The sequence below is a fragment of the Patiria miniata genome, unplaced genomic scaffold (assembly GCF_015706575.1).
Source record: "Patiria miniata isolate m_02_andy unplaced genomic scaffold, ASM1570657v1 HiC_scaffold_3, whole genome shotgun sequence".
In the NCBI taxonomy this organism is placed as follows: Eukaryota; Metazoa; Echinodermata; class Asteroidea; order Valvatida; family Asterinidae; genus Patiria; species Patiria miniata.
In genome coordinates this window covers 8,526,134-8,545,979 of record NW_024037069.1, presented here as the reverse complement: position 1 = coordinate 8,545,979, position 19,846 = coordinate 8,526,134, and the positions used below count along the sequence as shown (strand labels likewise).

The 19,846-nt window shown below is 44.0% G+C and overlaps 1 protein-coding gene across 1 annotated transcript in view; it reads left to right on the top strand.

The window, feature by feature from the left end:
* Positions 1 to 791: 791 nt before the first annotated feature.
* LOC119736430 (solute carrier organic anion transporter family member 2A1-like) overlaps positions 792 to 19,846 on the top strand; it is a 36,971-nt gene continuing 17,916 nt past the window's right edge. The window contains exons 1-5 of the mRNA XM_038210448.1: positions 792 to 1,449; positions 3,348 to 3,695; positions 4,591 to 4,755; positions 9,295 to 9,499; positions 11,427 to 11,565. Coding sequence (XP_038066376.1) covers positions 792 to 1,449; positions 3,348 to 3,695; positions 4,591 to 4,755; positions 9,295 to 9,499; positions 11,427 to 11,565 — 1,515 coding nt within the window. The remainder of the gene's footprint in view (positions 1,450 to 3,347; positions 3,696 to 4,590; positions 4,756 to 9,294; positions 9,500 to 11,426; positions 11,566 to 19,846) is intronic.

Sequence of the window (19,846 nt, the reverse complement as noted above, 5' to 3'; positions counted from 1 at the left end):
TTTATAAGAAATTTAAATTTAAAATTATTTTAAAAAGCAATTTAAATTTGAAAATATTTTTATAAGAAATTTAAATTTGAAATTATATTTATAAGCAATTTAAATTTGAAAATATTTTTATAAGAAATTTAAATTTGAAATATTTTTAAAAGCAATTTAAATTTGAAAATATTTTTATAAGAAATTTAAATTTAAAATTATTTTAAAAAGCAATTTAAATTTGAAAATATTTTTATAAGAAATTTAAATTTGAAATTATTTTTATAAGCATTTTAAATTTGAAATTATATTTATAAGCAATTTAAATTTGCAAATATTTTTATAAAAAATTTAAATTTGAAATTATTTTTAAAAGCAATTTAAATTTGCAAATATTTTTATAAGAAATTTAAATTTGAAATTATATTTATAAGCAATTTAAATTTGAAAATATTTTTATAAGAAATTTAAATTTTAAATTATTTTTAAAAGCAATTTAAATTTGAAAATATTTTTATAAGAAATTTAAATTTGAAATAATTTTCATAAGCATTTTAAATTTGAAATTACTTTTATCAGAATTTTAATTTTGAAATTATTTTTATAAGAATTTTATTTTTTTTGAATTAACTTAAATATTTTTTTAAACATTTTGAAAAGAAAACTATGTAGAGCGGTAAATTTTGAAATATTTACTGAAAAAGGGGAACGGCAATGAACGGCCACCATACAACAGGCTTCGCGCCTCGTGAATTCTTAAATTGCGAATCCAAACTTTCTCGTATATTCTCCTTAACGGAGAGTAACATATCATGGCGGAATCTTCTGCAAAATACTCGAAAACTCTGGACATTTTACCGGCTCGCGAAGCGGATGGGTGCGGCATTCGTTGCTGGGAGCCGCCTTTCCTAAAGCGCTTGGCCCGGCCCTGGGTGTTTCTGGTGGCAATGTGTGTCTACACGGCCATCGATGGCATCAACATTGGTATGAGTACGGGCACCATCACCTCCGTGGAAGCTCACTTCCAGCTCACGCTGACCGAGCTGGGAAGCATGACTACTGTCTATTGCGTCGGGGGAATCCTCGGTATCCTCCTGGCCTTCTGCGTCGGCACGGTGGTCCCAGGCTGCAAGCCTTGCCTGCTTGGTGTCTCTGGGATATCACTTGGCCTTGGTGCGTTGATGCTTGCCCTGCCGGCCTTTCTTCATGATCTTTACCTTCCCCCAAGTGTTGTGCTGGCAACTGGCGACAACTCCACGCAGGGCTTCGCCGGCGAGACTTCTGCCTGCTACGACTCCGACATCACCGAGGAATGCTCATCTGTGAGTGACAATGTTGCCGTCGATTCTGCCTCCATGTCGCTATTCTACCTGGGGATGTTTTTGCAAGGCGTTGGTATGATATCCTATCCGATCGGTATCGCATACATAGCTGATTGTTCATCGCCTGGAACCACTGCGGTTTACATGGGTAAGGGAAACACTGAGCGATAGCACCCCACCAAATTAAACCAACAACATTTGTTTTTGACACGATTGACTGACGAAAGACTAAGTAAGAAGTCAGAGACAGAAGAGTGTTTGACATTTGGGAAGATCGCCACGGGTAGAAGTGGTGTACTTATGGGGCCCCACGCCAACCCCCCCCCTTCGCTGGGGAACTCTTTCCCTTTCGTGTCCCGCTCAGAAATTGGGGGAGGCAAGATTGGATATTTTTATTTACAACCCCATTAAATGGTATGAATACCGCCCCTTAGTCCCATAAATCGTCGCTTTGCTCACGAAGTGACAAAAACCTCGAAAATCGATAATTATTCGATTTTGAGTTTTACTAGCCATTTTATTATAGTTGTCTCAAGGAACAATTTGACCAAGTTTCAAGGCAAAATATTGTTTACTTTCTTAATTATTGTAAACAAACAATTGTCAAAAAGCCTGAAATCGGTGATTTTCATTTTACGAAGTGTAAAAAAGTCTCACGAAGTGACAAAAAGTCACCTCGTGAGCAGGGCCGGAGGAATTATACATTGGTCTTCACGCGACAGGATGGGAGCATACACGCGCGCGCGAACGATGTTGAAAAAGAACAGACGCGCGCGCGCTCAACTGTCGTGACGCGCAAAAGTAACAAGTTTGTTGCGCCGAAAAAAGTTTCATGATCCCACGAAGTGACAAAAACTGTGTACAAAGTAATTGGCAAAATATGGGAGTTTAAAAATTGATGTTCTCACGAAGTGCAAAAAAGTTGTATTAATGAATTACTGTTTAATTACGAACTATTTTTAACAAACAACTATGAATTAGCAAAGAGCAAATCATATCATATAGGATAATGCCAAAAATTCCGAATTCTGTTACTGCAAAGTGGTCGAAAATGTCTTTTGATAAAATTAATAACTTCAAATGCGATTATCTCAGGATGAACTTTTTTCAAATTTTGAGGTTTTTGTTACTTCGTGAGCAAAGCGACGAAATGTGACGGAAATACTGGACTACCTCCATATTTAACGTCACACATCCCACATGTGGTATAAGCACGGAGGGTCTCGTTGCTAGGAGAGCCGAAAATTAATTAAAGATCGAAATTATTTTGTCAGCAGAAAATCAACCCAGCTATAGTATGCCTGCTAAATAGCACAAAATCGTTAAATTCGGTACCTTCAGAGGTCTAGTTATCCCAAAATCATGGTTTCACTTCCGAGTGTATTGCCTGTTGATAACAGTTAGTCAGTGGGCTTGTTGGGGCCCATATTCATTTTGGGGTACAATGCTTGAAACTCACAGGATCATGACTTAACGATACCTCAAGAAGTTCAAAACCACTTGATGCCTTTTATGGGCGGGTCATTACTAGGGGGCTTCGCGCGCAGAAAACGATTCAGATAATAATATTTCACTTTTCGTTTGTGGTTTGTTTCCGATCCAGCATCAAAGTGAACGGGGAGGACGAATGTTTACATGTCACACCATATTAAAATGGGTATTCAATTGTACATTCTTCACTTCGGCTAAAGAACAATGCTAGGGAAACACTCTACTGGGATTGAAATTGGCATCAGGTGGATTTTGGTTTTATAGTGTTTCATAACCTTGAAAATTTCAAATTGCATATGTGAGATGATATAAACCAGCTGACTAAGTGTACTAAAAATGTAGGTAACTTCGTTTAAAATGACATTGTCACGGGCATCCCCCAGCCGATTGAAAACAAATCACGGGGGGGGGGGGGGGGCTGGCTGGATAACTGCACTCCTCGGTGACTCTTCAGTGACACAACTGTAGGGTACAATATGCCTGGAGGGTAATTGTGGTAACGCTCCTTTTATCAATGGTTTTAGTTTTAAAACCTGCGGCACGTCTCGATTTCAGGCATCATCAATGCGGTCCTGGGCATGGGACCAGCTGTCGGGGTCATGCTGGCCGCAGCCTTCATCGGTATCTGGGTGGACTTCTACCGGCTGGTTGGAGCTGAGACCGACCTGTCCCTGGGCCCGGGAGACCCGGGCTGGATCGGAGCGTGGTGGCTGGGCTTCATCGTCCTTGCTGTTCTCTTTTGCCTCTCGGCCGCTCTCTTCCCGCTTTTCCCGCGCCGGATGCCGTCATCAGCACATCGCCAGCCTGATGACGAGCACGAGACAACGGAGAAGTTCACAAGTAACGAGACACACGAGGCTGAGAACGACAACGAAGGGAACCATCAGTTTTTGGACATCAAAGGTAAGCATAATAAGTAACTAATCCAAAATGGCCTTTCTTTAAAAGCGAGGCCGCCATTATTCAGTATGTCCGGCTTATACTCGGCGCAAAATGTGCGTGCTACTGCAATTTTGTGACGCCACGCCAATTTTACGGGCTACGAAATTCGCGAATATTAAATAACTCGGTGAATTACGTCGCAAACGTTTCATGATGTGAATTTTGTGGTGTAAGCTAAGCCCTTCCAGCCGCTTTTTAAAAGAAAAGAAATGGCAGAGGCACAAAAATTGAGCATAGCAGAACTATACTGCAAATGACGTCGGTTCAGGTTTCCCTTCCTATTATTAATGTTTCACCTCCTAGTGTTCAATCAGCGGTTCCGCTGCTCCGTCAAAAACAGTGAGATAAACTGCCAACATTTTGTGATCCTGTCGAATGACACCTTGCAGGTTTTTTCATCCATCCTGGAAAGGAAGGGACGAAATCGGCCTGATTATTCTGGAAGTGTGACAGTTAATCAAGACCAAAAGAAATTCTGTTTCACCCACGATTTGGATTTGTTTGAGGAAAAACAGGCATGCATTAACATGTAACCGGATTAGACTTTGATGGCACTTTCGGCCTTTTAGAAAGCCACGAGCTTTTAAACCCCTATCATTTCGAAGTCAATGACGTATTCATCATAATCGTTGTCAACCTCTACAATCCGTTTGTGGACGTCTTTGCAGTACGCGATGTTACGTAGGCTTACTGTTTATTTAACCTACGAGTAGAAATTGAAGAAAAAAATCGGGAAGGAAATTTGTGTTCTTTAATTATGACGGGCAACAGTGATCAGTGTCTTTCAGTGTGATTAGTATCTTTTGTCAAAAACAATAAACTCCGTTGATGTTTGTTTTTGTTCCGGTTGATACAGAGTTCATGTGGACTGTCTGGAGGACTTTGAAGAACCCGACATGTTCCCTGACGTGTCTGTCCCAGAGTACCTTCTATTTCATCATGTACGGCTACGGGATATTTGTCCCCAAGTATCTGGAGGTACAGTTTGGGTACGACAGACAGACTGCTGATCTCTTGACAGGTATGTTTGGAATACAGGATGTAACAGGACCGTTATTACTCTATGCAGTTACAATGATCTGAGAGAAATATATATAGTCAAGGGAGATTATAACTCGCTACTGAATTCCTTGGCCACTTGGTTGAAAATTTTACACCATTTTTCTATTAAGGGCGCTGTTCAAAGCGGACGTTCATGGGCACTATGGGACAAAAGGTGGCGCTTGTCATGGCTGCACAACTGTCGACGTTTGTGGAACGTTTAAAAAAAAAGGGCATCCATGACAAAAAGGGACTCGTTAAAACATGTATTTGTGCAAAAAAAGGACTCTTGCGACAAAACATAAGGGACCCTCCCGGAATGCTACGCCACTGTTATTTTCGATAGGGCAAACTCTGTAGTAGTTACTCATATTTGCCCACTCTAAATACCGCTCTCATATTGTACCCATCGAACCTACAGAAAGGATAATGAAACATTGCTGTCCATTGTTTTGACGGTTACTGACGCAATGTGTTGAGACACCTTGTGGTCTGGAGCATTGAATTCGTGAACTGCATGTAATTCTGCAGGTCTTGTGTGCATGAGTTTGTTTCTGCATTCCATTGGGGACGTTGAACAAAAGAGGATAATAGGATCCCAATTCCCGAGAGGTCGCCAATTTTGATTCGTGTACAAAACATTTTGGAGGTCTTCCTAAAAAAGTACAAACAAAAGAAGGACAATAGGGGTCCCCGACTTTAGGCAAATAACAAGCATTACATTCTCAGTGTGGACTTCCCAACAAAAGATGTCCACATAAACCAGGTAGCAGCAACGTTGTGTGGACTTGCCCACGTCCACACAATGTTTCCTCCTCTCTGGAAAACAGGTTTAGATGCAGTTTTGGGTTAGGTTTATCCGTGGCAAAATGAAGAGAAACACTAAAGGGAATAATAGAAAAAAAAAATTGGGTCGAAAGAGTTTTCACAGTGTGAGTAAAATGAGTTTTTATTCAACAGGTTTTTCTCATAACTACACAAAAACAAAAGAATGTCCCTACTATAGGTATGTAACGTATGCTAGCGTGTCTGTGTGTGTTTGTGTCCTTTTGCAAGATGTTTTGTCATTTACTGCTTCTCCCCACCCGGGATTAAACCCGTGACGGCACAGATGATCAGTGATTGATTTAAGCTGTCTCGTGCCGAAATGGAAGAATGGAGGTGTATGCTCCCCATGAGATGTCTTTGAAATGTTTCACAATGATGTGGCGCCTTTGGCACCGATACTGGAGGTTAGGCCCAAAAAAAAGTCTCCGGTTTCTGGTATGCGCGCGCGTCGCCGTAGCCATGCGCGTCGGCAAAATGAAAAAGTTGTTTTTTCAATAAAAGATGATGTCTCAAAACCGCCAAACTCACTGGTTTGACTGAAATCATGCTGCACAATTTTAACGTGTTTTTAGATTGGGTTATAGTCGCGAATAAGCTTCATGTGGCCTCTCTGGACTCCCATATATTTGCACTAAGTTTAGTCGGGCACCATTTGCAGTCATCAGCCGACATTTGAAGCAAAAAAAATCAGGTAAAAAAAAAAAAAGCCGCGTCGCCGCACCACTTTTTGGGCAAGCTCCATACCAGAAACCGGAGACTTTTTTTTGGCCTGAGAAGACGAACGAAGGACGCTCACAGGGGGAACAGAATAATAGAATCGCGTTAAAGGGAATGAAACGAACTCCAGTGATGTGCACTGAATGAGACACAATAGCATGAATCTGGCAAAGGGACAGACAGTGAGCATACAGGATGGAATAATACTTTATTTATTCAGATTAATTGGTAAAAACACCTGTCTCCCAAAAATACAACTATCCAATTAAAAGTAGTATACCAAATTTGATTAAAAACCGTCCAACAGAGTAAAAATACATTAACAACAATAATTCCCTTAATTACAATAATTCCCTGAATAATATGAAAAATCTGTGCGACAATTACATGTAGTCGTGTATATTATAATTATTTTGAGTTGCATTATAACAGTGTGTTTTTGATTCGTGTACAAAACATTTTGGAGGTCTTCCTAAAAAAGTACAAACAAAAGAAGGACAATAGGGGTCCCCGACTTTAGGCAAATAACAAGCATCACATTCTCAGTGTGGACTTCCCAACAAAAGATGTCCACATAAACCAGGTAGCAGCAACGTTGTGTGGACTTGCCCACGTCCACACAATGTTTCCTCCTCTCTGGAAAACAGGTTTAGATGCAGTTTTGGGTTAGGTTTATCCGTGGCAAAATGAAGAGAAACACTAAAGGGAATAATAGAAAAAAAAATTGGGTCGAAAGAGTTTTCACAGTGTGAGTAAAATGAGTTTTTATTCAACAGGTTTTTCTCATAACTACACAAAAACAAAAGAATGTCCCTACTATAGGTATGTAACGTATGCTAGCGTGTCTGTGTGTGTTTGTGTCCTTTTGCAAGATGTTTTGTCATTTACTGCTTCTCCCCACCCGGGATTAAACCCGTGACGGCACAGATGATCAGTGATTGATTTAAGCTGTCTCGTGCCGAAATGGAAGAATGGAGGTGTATGCTCCCCATGAGATGTCTTTGAAATGTTTCACAATGATGTGGCGCCTTTGGCACCGATACTGGAGGTTAGGCCCAAAAAAAAGTCTCCGGTTTCTGGTATGCGCGCGCGTCGCCGTAGCCATGCGCGTCGGCAAAATGAAAAAGTTGTTTTTTCAATAAAAGATGATGTCTCAAAACCGCCAAACTCACTGGTTTGACTGAAATCATGCTGCACAATTTTAACGTGTTTTTAGATTGGGTTATAGTCGCGAATAAGCTTCATGTGGCCTCTCTGGACTCCCATATATTTGCACTAAGTTTAGTCGGGCACCATTTGCAGTCATCAGCCGACATTTGAAGCAAAAAAAATCAGGTAAAAAAAAAAAAAAGCCGCGTCGCCGCACCACTTTTTGGGCAAGCTCCATACCAGAAACCGGAGACTTTTTTTTGGCCTGAGAAGACGAACGAAGGACGCTCACAGGGGGAACAGAATAATAGAAACGCGTTAAAGGGAATGAAACGAACTCCAGTGATGTGCACTGAATGAGACACAATAGCATGAATCTGGCAAAGGGACAGACAGTGAGCATACAGGATGGAATAATACTTTATTTATTCAGATTAATTGGTAAAAACACCTGTCTCCCAAAAATACAACTATCCAATTAAAAGTAGTATACCAAATTTGATTAAAAACCGTCCAACAGAGTAAAAATACATTAACAACAATAATTCCCTTAATTACAATAATTCCCTGAATAATATGAAAAATCTGTGCGACAATTACATGTAGTCGTGTATATTATAATTATTTTGAGTTGCATTATAACAGTGTGTTAATTATCTCAAATTTCTGAAAGATTAACGAAATACATGTACAAAGTCAATTGCAAGACTGAGCAGGAAAATATATACTAGAAAAACTGCATAGGCCTTGTTATATTTCTACAGAAATTCTATTGATAGAGGATAGTCGTTGTGTTTTCCAAGCTTTTGATAGCATTTTTGAATACAACCGTTGAATGTCAATGAATCGAAAAATAAAAGTTTTGAATTTATGGGACGGAGCAGCGTTTTGTGCATTTTCACTTTGACGTAGGCCATGATGACATTTCATGCCAGATTGACTTATTCCTTAAACTTGAGCAGCCGTCGTATTTCTTAGACCTCATGGGTAGACTTTATGCGTATAGCGGCCATCTTTTTGGGCATCCTTCGTTATTTTAATTCAGTAACAATGAGTGCTTAAAAGGTTTATTTCTGGTATGTCACAGCAAGACAAATGTATTGCCTTGATGACTGGTACCTATATAGTCCATATACGCCTTTTTTGAAATATTGTGGGCAGGAGAGAGCGCCTTTTTTCAGTGGGTGACCTCTCTTGTATATTCACCCCGCAAATGTATTATATTATGTTATTCATTTTTTAAAATTATTTTATTGAAAATACAACATGACAAAAAATGAAAAGCCCCGCTTCCTCCTTTTTTTTCAAACACCCGGACGAGAAACATGTTTTTTTTTTATTCGGCCTAAGGAGCCAGCCGACAGGTTGCTTGTATGAGGCTGCATCCTCAGGCCAAAAAAAAAGTCCCCGGTTTCTGGTATGCGCGCGCGTCGCCGTTGCCATGCGCGTCGGCAAAATGAAAACGTTTTTTTTTTCAATAAAAGATGATGTCTCCAAACTGCCAAACTCACTGGTTTGACTGGAATCATGCTGCTGCACAATTTTAACGTGTTTTTAGATTGGGTTATGGTCAAGAATAAGCTTTATGTGGCCTCTCTGGACTCCAATATATTTGCACTAAGTTAAGTCGGGCACCATTTGCAGTCATTGGAAGCAAAAAAAATCAGGTAAACAAACAAAAAAAGCCGCGTCGCCGCACCACTTTTTAAGCAAGCTCCATACCAGAAACCGGAGACTTTTTTTTTGGCCTTACATGCACTTTATAAATATACACTATTACTTATTATTTTCATAGCTATGACTTATCTGCACGTGTTTTCAACAGGTGTGCTGCTCGCCCCTGCCTACGCCGTTGGGGAACTGTTAGCGGGTTTCTTGGTGAAGAAACTGGAGCTAACACTGCACGGTACCGTCCGCCTGACCTGCGTCGTGCTGACGGCGTGTGTAGTCGGCATGGCTCTGCTCATGGTTATAGGCTGCGCCAACGACAACGTAGCTGGTGTGTTCTCCACTTACGATGGCGTGAGCAGGTAGGGAATCTACACCTCCCAAAGGCACAAGAGGTTGAAAATCGCCCCTGGTACATCTCACCGTACACAACATAATTGTTATATATCGAATGATGTGTGGCGCGCAGAAAGGGCTTCGTACCAGTAGTTTTTGTACATCTTGAGGTAGCCCTTACCACGTGATGAATGCTAGAGAGACAACATTTGCGACTAAGTTCCCAAAGTTGGCATCCCTGGTTTTAAAGGGCTACACCAGTACAGTCTCAGAGCTATGAGGCCGAATCCCCAAGGCCCAATGCCTCATGAATCCGACGCCTCGTGATTCCGAAATTTCGGACTTATCAGGCGTCGGTGTTAAATATGAGGTGTCGGAGTTACGATACGACCCCGTTTATACGCATGATGCGAATAACTTGAAAGGTGTAATGTTTGTCCTACCTCCTCATGAGGGCTGTGTTTTGGGGGTTATTTTTTACATCATGAGGTCACGTACCCATGGGTCAAACAAAGGACGGGACATTACGTTTCCCCCAATATCATTGTCATGAGAATGCACCTGGTTTAGAGCCAAGCCTTGCAGAGCCTTTGAAACAGTTAACGTCTTGCACACGTTTTGGGACAAGTTTTATAACATTCTAACGTACCACATGCATTCTCTTGAGCTATTCAATTTCCACGAAGGGGCCGACAAAATAATGACAAATTTGAGATTGAAGTGCACGCTTCGACGTGGTTTAATACAACCCGTCCCTCCCCCGATGTGACTAACATTTTGCAGAACTGATGCATGAAGGATGGATGTCTTCTTGATGGCTGTTCAAAAATAAACATCTCTCCCAAGCTCTCCGGGGCTTGTCTTATATAATCTTTCCCCGGCTTGAGAAAATGGACTAACCAGTGCCCTTTAGTCCCGGGGCCAGACGTTGCATGGTATACGCGTAACCCGCTGCCGCGAGAGGGCGCTATCACGACCAACCAACATCGCCCACGGATTTGTCAGCAGCAACGTCTAGGGTGTCTCCTGAAATCTTCCCCCAGAAAAAAATTAGGGAAACCAGTGCGCATGCATGCACGACTTCTGCAGGCAATATCTGTCCATTTTCAGACCCACACATACTCACAACAAAAGAGCTGACCAGTGAAGCTGCACAAGGTCTTGCTGCCTCTTTGATTGTAGTAAAAGTTCTGTCTGTAAAGGCAGGTGTTTATCTGTGGTTTCCTTGGCATGAAACGACTGAAAATATTTCTACTCGCCCTGAATGGGATGTTAGTCCATCGCAGGTTACTCCCCAGCTAATGCCGGTGTAGCGTGAATTTACGTTTCTATGAAAATCGGACTCATTGGTAATACTGCGCTTGCGTAAGTATGATAATTAGGAAAGTGACCGGTCACGTGAGAGGGATTAACAAATTCAAGGGAAAAGGGGTCCGATGTTCATAGGAGTCGGATTTTCATGTGACACCGGTACCCATTTATACTCCTGGGTGGAGAGGGGCAAGTGGGGTTGAAGTGCCTTGACCAAGGAATCTTTGATTGTACTTTAAGAAATTTGAGAGTTTGCTTCGGAACAACCATGAATTTTTTTTAATTGTGAGCTGCATGTATTAGGTCAAATAGGTGCGTGCGCATAATACAACTAATGGGAGCTGCCCCAGACGTTGCTGCTGGCAAGTCAGTGGGCAATATTGATTGGGCGGCCGGCGGCGGGTCATCGCGTATCAAACCATGCAACGTCTAGCCCTAGACGACCTTTCATAGGGCAGTGGGTGCAAGTGAAGTCTTCGAAACGGTTATACTGCTTACGCCCCCTCAAACGGGACGGAGATCTGTATTATAGCGAAACAATTGTGTGCTTAGCATGCATCTTCATGACGTTCAGTCCTCGATACTGTCATACCTTTCTAATTTACTCTCCCCTTTTTCTTTTGTTTTCTTTATCTTATGCAGCTTGGCTTCTGTTGATTTGGAAGCACCTTGCAACCAGAACTGCTCGTGCTCCATGGCTCTGTACGCACCCGTGTGCTCCGATGCGGGTCTGACGTATTTCTCACCGTGCCACGCCGGGTGTAACGTCATCGGTGCCCAAGTAAAATGAAAATGATTTCCTAAAATAATTTAGCTAGGCCTTCCAAATGACATCATAGCCAAGTCCAAGTCGAGTTCGTCTATAAGCTGAGAAGTTACCTCGTAAACAATCGGCGGTCATTAAAATTATGTTTTAGTTAATTTTCTGGGTTTTTTTTTTGGGGGGGGTGGGAACAAAGAGTGAAGGATACCTAAATTGCGTCATTCCAACTATCCCAAAGGTTAATACCGTGTTAAATGAAACAATTTTAAAATTTTCTGTTAATTTAAAGAAAAAAGGTTGTTTTTCGATAAGTGTTATACGAATGAATTAATAGTTGACTGAATATTTTAACACCAGCAGGGAGATTGCTTCAAACTTCCCCTTGGATTCAGATTTCTTTAACCGTTTTACTCTGATAATGCAGGGCAACTACTCCGACTGCGCATGCCCGATGATGCTCAGCGATGAAAGTTTGTACTCCAGCGCTCGTTCTGCCTCCGTCGTAGAGGGCGCTTGCGGGACGCAGTGTACAGCTGCCGTGCCGTTTCTCCTCGTTCTGACTGGTGTCTTTGTCTTGGCGACTTTTGGAGATCTCCTCCGTCTTACAATAATCGTGAGGTAAGATAATTATGACGGGGTTGAGACAAAAAGGCCAAGCTAGCGAAAACTCAACCAAGGTCTTCAATTGTTCTATTACACTAAGGCCCATAACTTTGGCAATTAGGCCAACGTTGTCAGTTTTTTTTTTTGGGGGGGGGAGGGGCGACTCGAAGAATTTGGAGGGTCTAACCTCAGTGAAATATAAAACAAGGTTGTATTTAAGTCCACATAAGTCTGCACAAGTCCTCATAGGTCCTCACAGATCTAAACAAGTTCTTACAAGTCCTCACAAATCCTCATAACGTCGCGTCAGTGCAACAAGGTCGTATCCCCTAAAATGTAGTAGTAGTAGGCATCCGTCCGTCAATACTGACGATGGACTGCGCCCGGGGGATTGTCGTCTTTGTTGCAGCGGCGGCTGTGGCTGAGCAGTCCAATTCTTGCATGACAGTCTCTGCCGCAATTAGCGCAGACGAAAGGAGAGGGGACTGACTCAGGGGTGGGGGCTGCTACTCGCAATTTCCTCCTCTGCCTCTTCTCCTGCAGCAAGGAGGTGCGCCTCTCGTCAGCGCGGTGGATCCCTGCGGCAACTGTCTTTCTCCAAGCACTGCGATCCTGGGTGGCTTCCTCCCAGCTGTTGGGGTCTATGCCAGCCTGCCTCATGTCGCGTTTACAGACGTCCTTGAATCGTAGGTTCGGACGACCAATTGGCCTGGAGCCTGACGAAAGCTCGCCATACAGGATGGCCCTTGGAAGACGACCGGAGTCCATCCTGTGGACGTGACCGAGCCATCTGAGGCGGCGCTGGCTCAACATGGCGAACATGCTGGTGGAGGTGTTCCAGGCCTCACTGCTGTATAGCAGAGTGCTGATGACGCATGCTTGGTAGACCTGGAGTTTTGTGCACACAGTTAGTTTCTTGTTAGACCACACTCTCTTTGCCAGCCTGGCCATCACTGTGGCGGCCCTGGCAAGACGGGTGCTCAGTTCTGCGTCAAGTGACAGGTTGCTGGCGACTGTTGATCCGAGGTAAGTGAAGGTGCCCACACAGTCTAGGGTCTTGTTGTCAATAGAGATGGAGGGTGGGGTTTCGACTTCTTGGCCCATGACATGGGTCTTCTTAATGCTGATGGTAAGGGCGGACTCCTTGCATGCATAAGAGAGCCTGTCCACCAACTGCTGGAGCCCTGTCTCTGTGTGTGATGCTAGAGCTGCATCATCTGCAAATAGCATTTCCCTCAGGAGTACACTGGTCACTTTCGTCTTTGACCTAAGGCGGGCAAGGTGGAAGAGTTTGCCATCAGCTCTTGAGTGTAGGTAGACGCCTTCAGGGGATGAGCCAAATGCAAACGACAGCAGGAGAGAGAAGAAAATTCCGAAGAGGATCGGTGCAAGAACACAGCCCTGCTTCACTCCGCTGCGGATTGGGAAGGCCTCTGAAGTTTCTCCATCACAACAGACTGAACCCTGCATGTTGTTGTGAAATGATGTCACGATGCTGAGAAGTTTTGGAGGGCAACCAATCTTTGCAAGCAGCTTGAAGAGACCATCTCTGCTAACAAGGTCGAAGGCCTTTGTGAGGTCGACGAAAGCGAGATACAAAGGTCTCCTCTGTTCACGGCATTTCTCCTGCAGTTGTCGAAGGGTGAAGATCATGTCCAACGTGGATCTTGCTGCCCTGAAGCCACACTGTGTCTCAGGGTAGACGCGCTCCGCCAGAAGCTGGAGCCTGATAAGGGCAACGCGTGTGAAGACCTTCCCCACAGTGCTGAGCAGAGAGATGCCGCGGTAGTTGTTACAGTCGCTGCGGTCGCCCTTGTTCTTGTACAGGGTGACGATTTTGGCGTCACGCATGTCCTGGGGGACGGCTCCTTCATTGCAGCAAAGGCAGAGGAGGTCGTAAAGATGTGGCAAAAGGGTTGGTTTCCCAAGTTGGATGATGTCAGGTGTTATCCCATCAGCACCTGGGGCCTTGCCGCAAGCGAGGCTGTCAATGGCTTTACTGAGCTCCTCTTGCGTGGGGTCCTTGTCAAGTTCCTCCATCACAGGCATGTTTGCGATGCCATTCAAAGCCTCCTCTGACACTGTGTTTTCTGTGGCATATAACTCCATGTAGTGCTCAGCCCACCTTTCCATCTGTTTGCTGCTGTCGGTGATGACTTCACCGGACTTGGATTTCAGAGGCGCCGTTTTTTTGATGGAGGGACCTGTGGCTTGCTTGATCCCCTCGTACATACCCCTGATGTCACCTGTGTCGGAAGCGGCTTGTACGCGGGAGGAGAGTTTGAGCCAGTAGTTGTTTGCGCAGCGTCGTGCTGTTTGCTGGGCCTTGCCCCTAGCTTTTCTAAGAGCCTCAAGGTTCCTCGTCGATGGATTATTTTTGTACTTGAGGAAGGCGGTGCGCTTGGCCTCGATAACTGGCTCCATCTCCGCTCCATTGGCCTCAAACCAGTCTGCATTTTTCCTCACTTTTTTGCCATATGCTGCGAGGGCTTGGTCATAAATGGTGTCACGCAGGCAGTTCCACTTGTCCACAGCACTTTGCTGATTGGAGGAGGAGAGTGCTTGATCAAGTGAGGTGAGGAAGAGCTGGGTGACAGTTGGATTTATGGAGCGGCTGGCGTTGATGCGGGGACGTGCCTTCTGCTTGGCATTGTGGACCTGCCTGGGCTGTAAGCTTGGCCTTACTGAGAACGAGGGAGTGGTCCGTGTCACAGTCCGCGCTATGAAAAGTGCGGGTGAAGTGGACAAAGTTGAGTGTCTCTCGTCTCGTGATGATGAGGTCGAGCTGGTGCCAGCGTTTGGATCTTGGGTGTCTCCAGGAGACCCTGTGCAATGGCTTAGTCTGGAAAAAGGTGTTGGTGATGCAGAGCTGATGATAGCAGCACAACTCTAGCAGTCTCTGCCCATTCTCGTTCATACTCCCCACTCCGAAGTGTCCAAGGCAGTCTGGCCAGGATTCGTGGTCGGCGCCAACCCTAGCATTGAAGTCCCCCAGGAGGAACAGGTGCTCGTTCTTTGGGATGGTGCTGATGGCAGTGTCAAGCTCCTCGTAGAACTTGTCTTTTGACTCAGGGGGAGAGCAGAGGGTTGGGGCGTAAACGCTCAACAGATTGGCTGGTCCACTGCTGGTGGATATACGGATGGCAAGGATGCGTTCGGAGCCTCCTTTTGGTGGTACAGTTGTGGCAATCAGGGTGTTTTTCACTGCAAAGCCAACGCCATGTTCTCGGGTCTCTTCTGCGCTCTTGCCATGCCAGAAGAAAGTGTAATTTTTCTCCTTAAGGGAACCACAGTCAGCAAGCCGTGTCTCTTGGAGAGCAGCAATGTCGACATTGAGTCGGTCGAGCTCATGGTCGATGATGGCGGTCTTGCGAGAGTCGTCAATGTGGTCAAGGCTGTCTGAGAGCCCTGTGCGCATGGTTCTAACATTCCAGCTTGATATGCGAAAAGCTGGCATCTTCGTTTTATTCTTTCCTTTTTTGTATGGTGCGGTGTTAACGTCCGCTTGTCGTGCTTTACACTAAGCCCCAAGCACCCAATGAGGCAGACGGACGTTGGCGGGTCGACACCTTACTGGCCGGGGGCTGCCCGGCTTGAGGCGGGCGGTAGCCGACCAATGGAACGCGATGGTTCCTCCCACCATTGAAGCTGGCCCGTGGCGCCCCGTTTCCTACGCCAATTGGATGGGACTTATAACCCGTAACTGCCAGCTGCCGTGTTGTTTCCTCACTCTAGGGTGAGGCTGGAGTGGCCTCTCCAGGGCGCAAGCCTGGGCATGAAGTACGGAGATCCTGGGTTGCCCATGCGTCAGAATCCCCCTCTCGGCCTTGCTGATGGGTTCCAAAGGAATGCGAGCATGACGTTTGGCACCAGCTTGGCTGCAGGAGCTGCCGAATCGGTGTTTGCTCCGCCCTGGTCGTTGGCTGTCTGATGTAGCTCATCCGCCCAGTGGTGCAGTGTAGACAACACCCTCTCACGTGGTTTCGCCCGCCAGCTGAGGCGGTATACCGGGGTGTGGCACTTGGAGCCAGCACGTGAGAGATTTAGGAGATGGATGAGAACCAGTGATGCCTGTCCACTCTACCAAGAGAGTGCAGCTGACAGACAGCAAAGGTACTATCTCTATCCAGAGCCCCCTACACCCCCCCTAAAATGACATAAACGCAAAACGCAAGTTTTAGAATGTCGAAAGGTCGTATCTTGCTTAAAATAACCCGGATGTACACGCAAAGTCAATGGACGTCGAGATACGACCTTGTTGCATGCACGGAGCGTATTCGCGCGAGATACGTCTTTGTTGCAGAATCGAGTTACGACCTTGTTGCACTGACGCGACGATAATTCCTCACAATTCCTCACAAGTCCTCAAACGTCCTCACAAGTCCACACAGTCCTCACATGTACTCATACATCTTCACAGGTCCGTACAAGTCTTAACAAGTCCCCACAAGTCCCCACGAGTTCTCACAAACCCTCATAAGTCCTCACAAGTAATCTTGCGTGAGTAATAAGCTTTTCAAATTACCTGATAAGTGATATAGTTGTGACGCGATAACTTCCAGTTACACTTTTGACTGGCTTGTTAAATTTGACTTGTGATTGTGAGTACCCGGCTTGATATTGACGTCAAATCATTGCTACACCTCTTTTTTGGTCCTCTGAAACATGTCTGTGACGTCAGAGAGCAGACTTGTGGCGTTGTCTGTGGCCTATTTGACGCAAGTTATTGGTAAGCTCATGAAGTTATGATGACGCGTGATGAAGTTATAAAAATACAATTTGAGCGGCACTGTAGCACAGTTTTCACAATGCATTCTTAGACTTTGCATGGTAGAAATATATACAAGTTGGGAACGGGACAGTGGCGTTGCTTTGTATTTGTGTGGTGCTTTGGTGGTTGGCGGATGATATCCTCGATATAGTTTTGGGCAATATATGTACAGTATACATTTCGACAAATAAAGAGGCCGTGAATGGCGTCACCTAGTAGTCGCTGGAAACTCTAACCGCGCCCCCTCGTGTCAGATGATGTGTTATAAAACAAACAAAAAATACTTTGGACTTTTTTCGTAAGGGTGCCCAGTTAAGCAACTTAAGTTAAGCAACGCCACATCAGAATTCGGGATTTTTTTTGGGGGTGGGGGGGGGGGGGTGGGGGAGGGGGAGGGGATCCGAGGGGGAAGGGGAGCGGGGAGGGGGAAGGGGGGGGTTGAAAAGCAAATATTGTGCCCGGCAAATTGAACCCCAGTTTATATACGCCACTGCCTATGACCTGTAATTCTATACTTTGTTTAGGGGTTGTCGCCTCAGGCCAGGTATTCGGAATGGTTATCGACGGGGCGTGCGTAGTGTGGCAGGAATCGTGCGGGGGCCAACAAGGGGCGTGCCTGCTGTACGACAACCGCCCCTACCGGCTGGCCTACAACGGCCTGGCGTTGGCCGTGGGCATCTTCAGCGCCGCCGTTATGTTCCTGGTGCTCCTGTTGCCGACCGGTCGAAATCACCGATCCACGGTACGCCGTGGCGGGCCGGCCATGACATCCGTAACAGCTTCAGTGTAGCCGCGTCTTTTGTTTTAATTAATTAATTAATGAAACAACCAACATCCAAGGTGGTGATAATTATTATCATTAGTTACGTCCTTATTTTTTATCTGATGTTTTGCTTTGGTAGGGTGGCAACATTAGGCACAGATGCTGGCCTTATAGATACTATTCTTGTAAAGGGAAAATAAAACAAAGAGAAGTACCAATTTTAAAGACGATTAAAATGATGTAAAAAAGTAAAAGTAAACAGATTTAAAAGAGAACATATTGTGGGAAATAAAGCACATAACAAAGTAAATCAATGTAGCAATTAACGACTACACACGGGATAAAGGAACGACAATAGAGTATAATGCACCCATGACACTTAAAAAGAATAAAACTGTATGCAATTCAAATGTGTTGAGCGAAGATAAGTTAAAAACAAGTTATCGAAAGGATATAGAATTCAGAGACAATGTGAGTTAAAAACAAAGTTAGTTGGAGAATATAAAAAAAACACATTTTCAGAGAAAATAAAAGACCAGTATTATTTACACTCCACTTTTATTTAGGAAGTTTTTTCTCGTATTTCTTGCACTGGTACATAGCTGCACGGTTGCAGGTTCGACTTTTTGGGTGTCTTTCTATAATAGGGAAATACACTGGAATTTAGGCGAAAGAATAATTGATTGAAAAAAAGGGAGAGTCGTTGCTCTTCAAATACCAAGCAAAGAAAAGCCATAAAATTATTTAAAAAGCTAGAGAAGTGGTCGTAGTGGTTAACCACACAGTGGCCAAAAAAAGAAGGAATTATAGTAGAATACGTTCATTCAGTACAAACAAATACTGAATTTTCTGTAAATTCTTCTAAATGATTTCGTTGTCTACTTGATTTGTTGAGTGACTAATTAAATATAGAACTGTCCTTAATGTCTGACGACATGTTGTAGAATTGTTTTGTTTACAAGGGCCTAACAAAGTTGAAGGATAGAGGCTGATCTAATATTATGTCTAGGAGAAACGACGAAAAAGTGGAGATTTTTTTTATTCGAATGAATCCAAGAATCTCCACCTTTTGAGTCGTTTCTCCAACTTAAACTACGTCCCTCCCGCAACTATTGTCCGGTTTACAAGGGAACAAAAAGTGCCTATTCTTATTAATGATTTGAGGTATGAGATGAACTCGATCCATTGTTCAGCATTGGATAGCTGTGTAAAAGCCTTACTCCCGGGCCCTGTACTGTACGAGGCAAAACAAATGGTCCAAGTCTATGCTCGGTTCTTACAAGTGGGGAAAAAAACCTGACTGACAAACCGACCGAACGACCGACCGACCGGTCACCAACCGACCCGACCGATCCACCGAGTGTATCACTCATCACTGAGCCAGACTGGACCTTGAGTGCTGAAAAACATGCAAAACAAAATCACTAACACTTACACTTACGACTACTCTCTGGGAGAAAAATCTTGCCTGCATCTCAGAGCTTTGTTCATCCCAGTCTGAAAGATCTTCATGTTGTGTCCTCTTGTTTCTGTTGTGTTGGAGATTTTGAAGAATCTTGTTGGTTCTGTTTTGTCATATCCGTTGAAAATCTTTACCACTTCTATATGGTTGCCTCTTGATCTCCTTTGTTCTAGGCTATACAAGTTGAGTGCCTCTAGCCTGTCTGGATAGCTAAGATGTCTTACTGCAGGAACCAGTTTTGTTGCTCTTTTTTGCACTTTCTCCAATGTGTAGATGTCTTTCCGCAGTCCTGGGTTCCATGCTTGGACGCAGTATTCAAGATGAGGCCTTATGTATGTTTTGTACAAAACAGCAAAACTATCCTTGGTTATGTGCTTGAAATTGTTTTTTGATAACTCTGAGCAGACTTTGCACACTGAACAGACGACTTACAGTTGGGAAAGAATCCCATATCTGGCCATCGCTTGTAACCCTGTACACAAACCTATGGGACTGGTCTAAAAATTTCTAAGTGTTTTCTTAGTAAAAACTCAATTTGTCCCTGCTAATTTCCACTTTTTAGGACATATTATCACTTTCTGATGGCTGATAGGTCATTTAAGGGGAAAATTATTGATGGCCAGATGTGGGAATCTTTCCTACAGTTGTTGCAGATATACACTCCCAAGTCTTTTTCTTGAGCTGTTTCCCGTAATTTGGT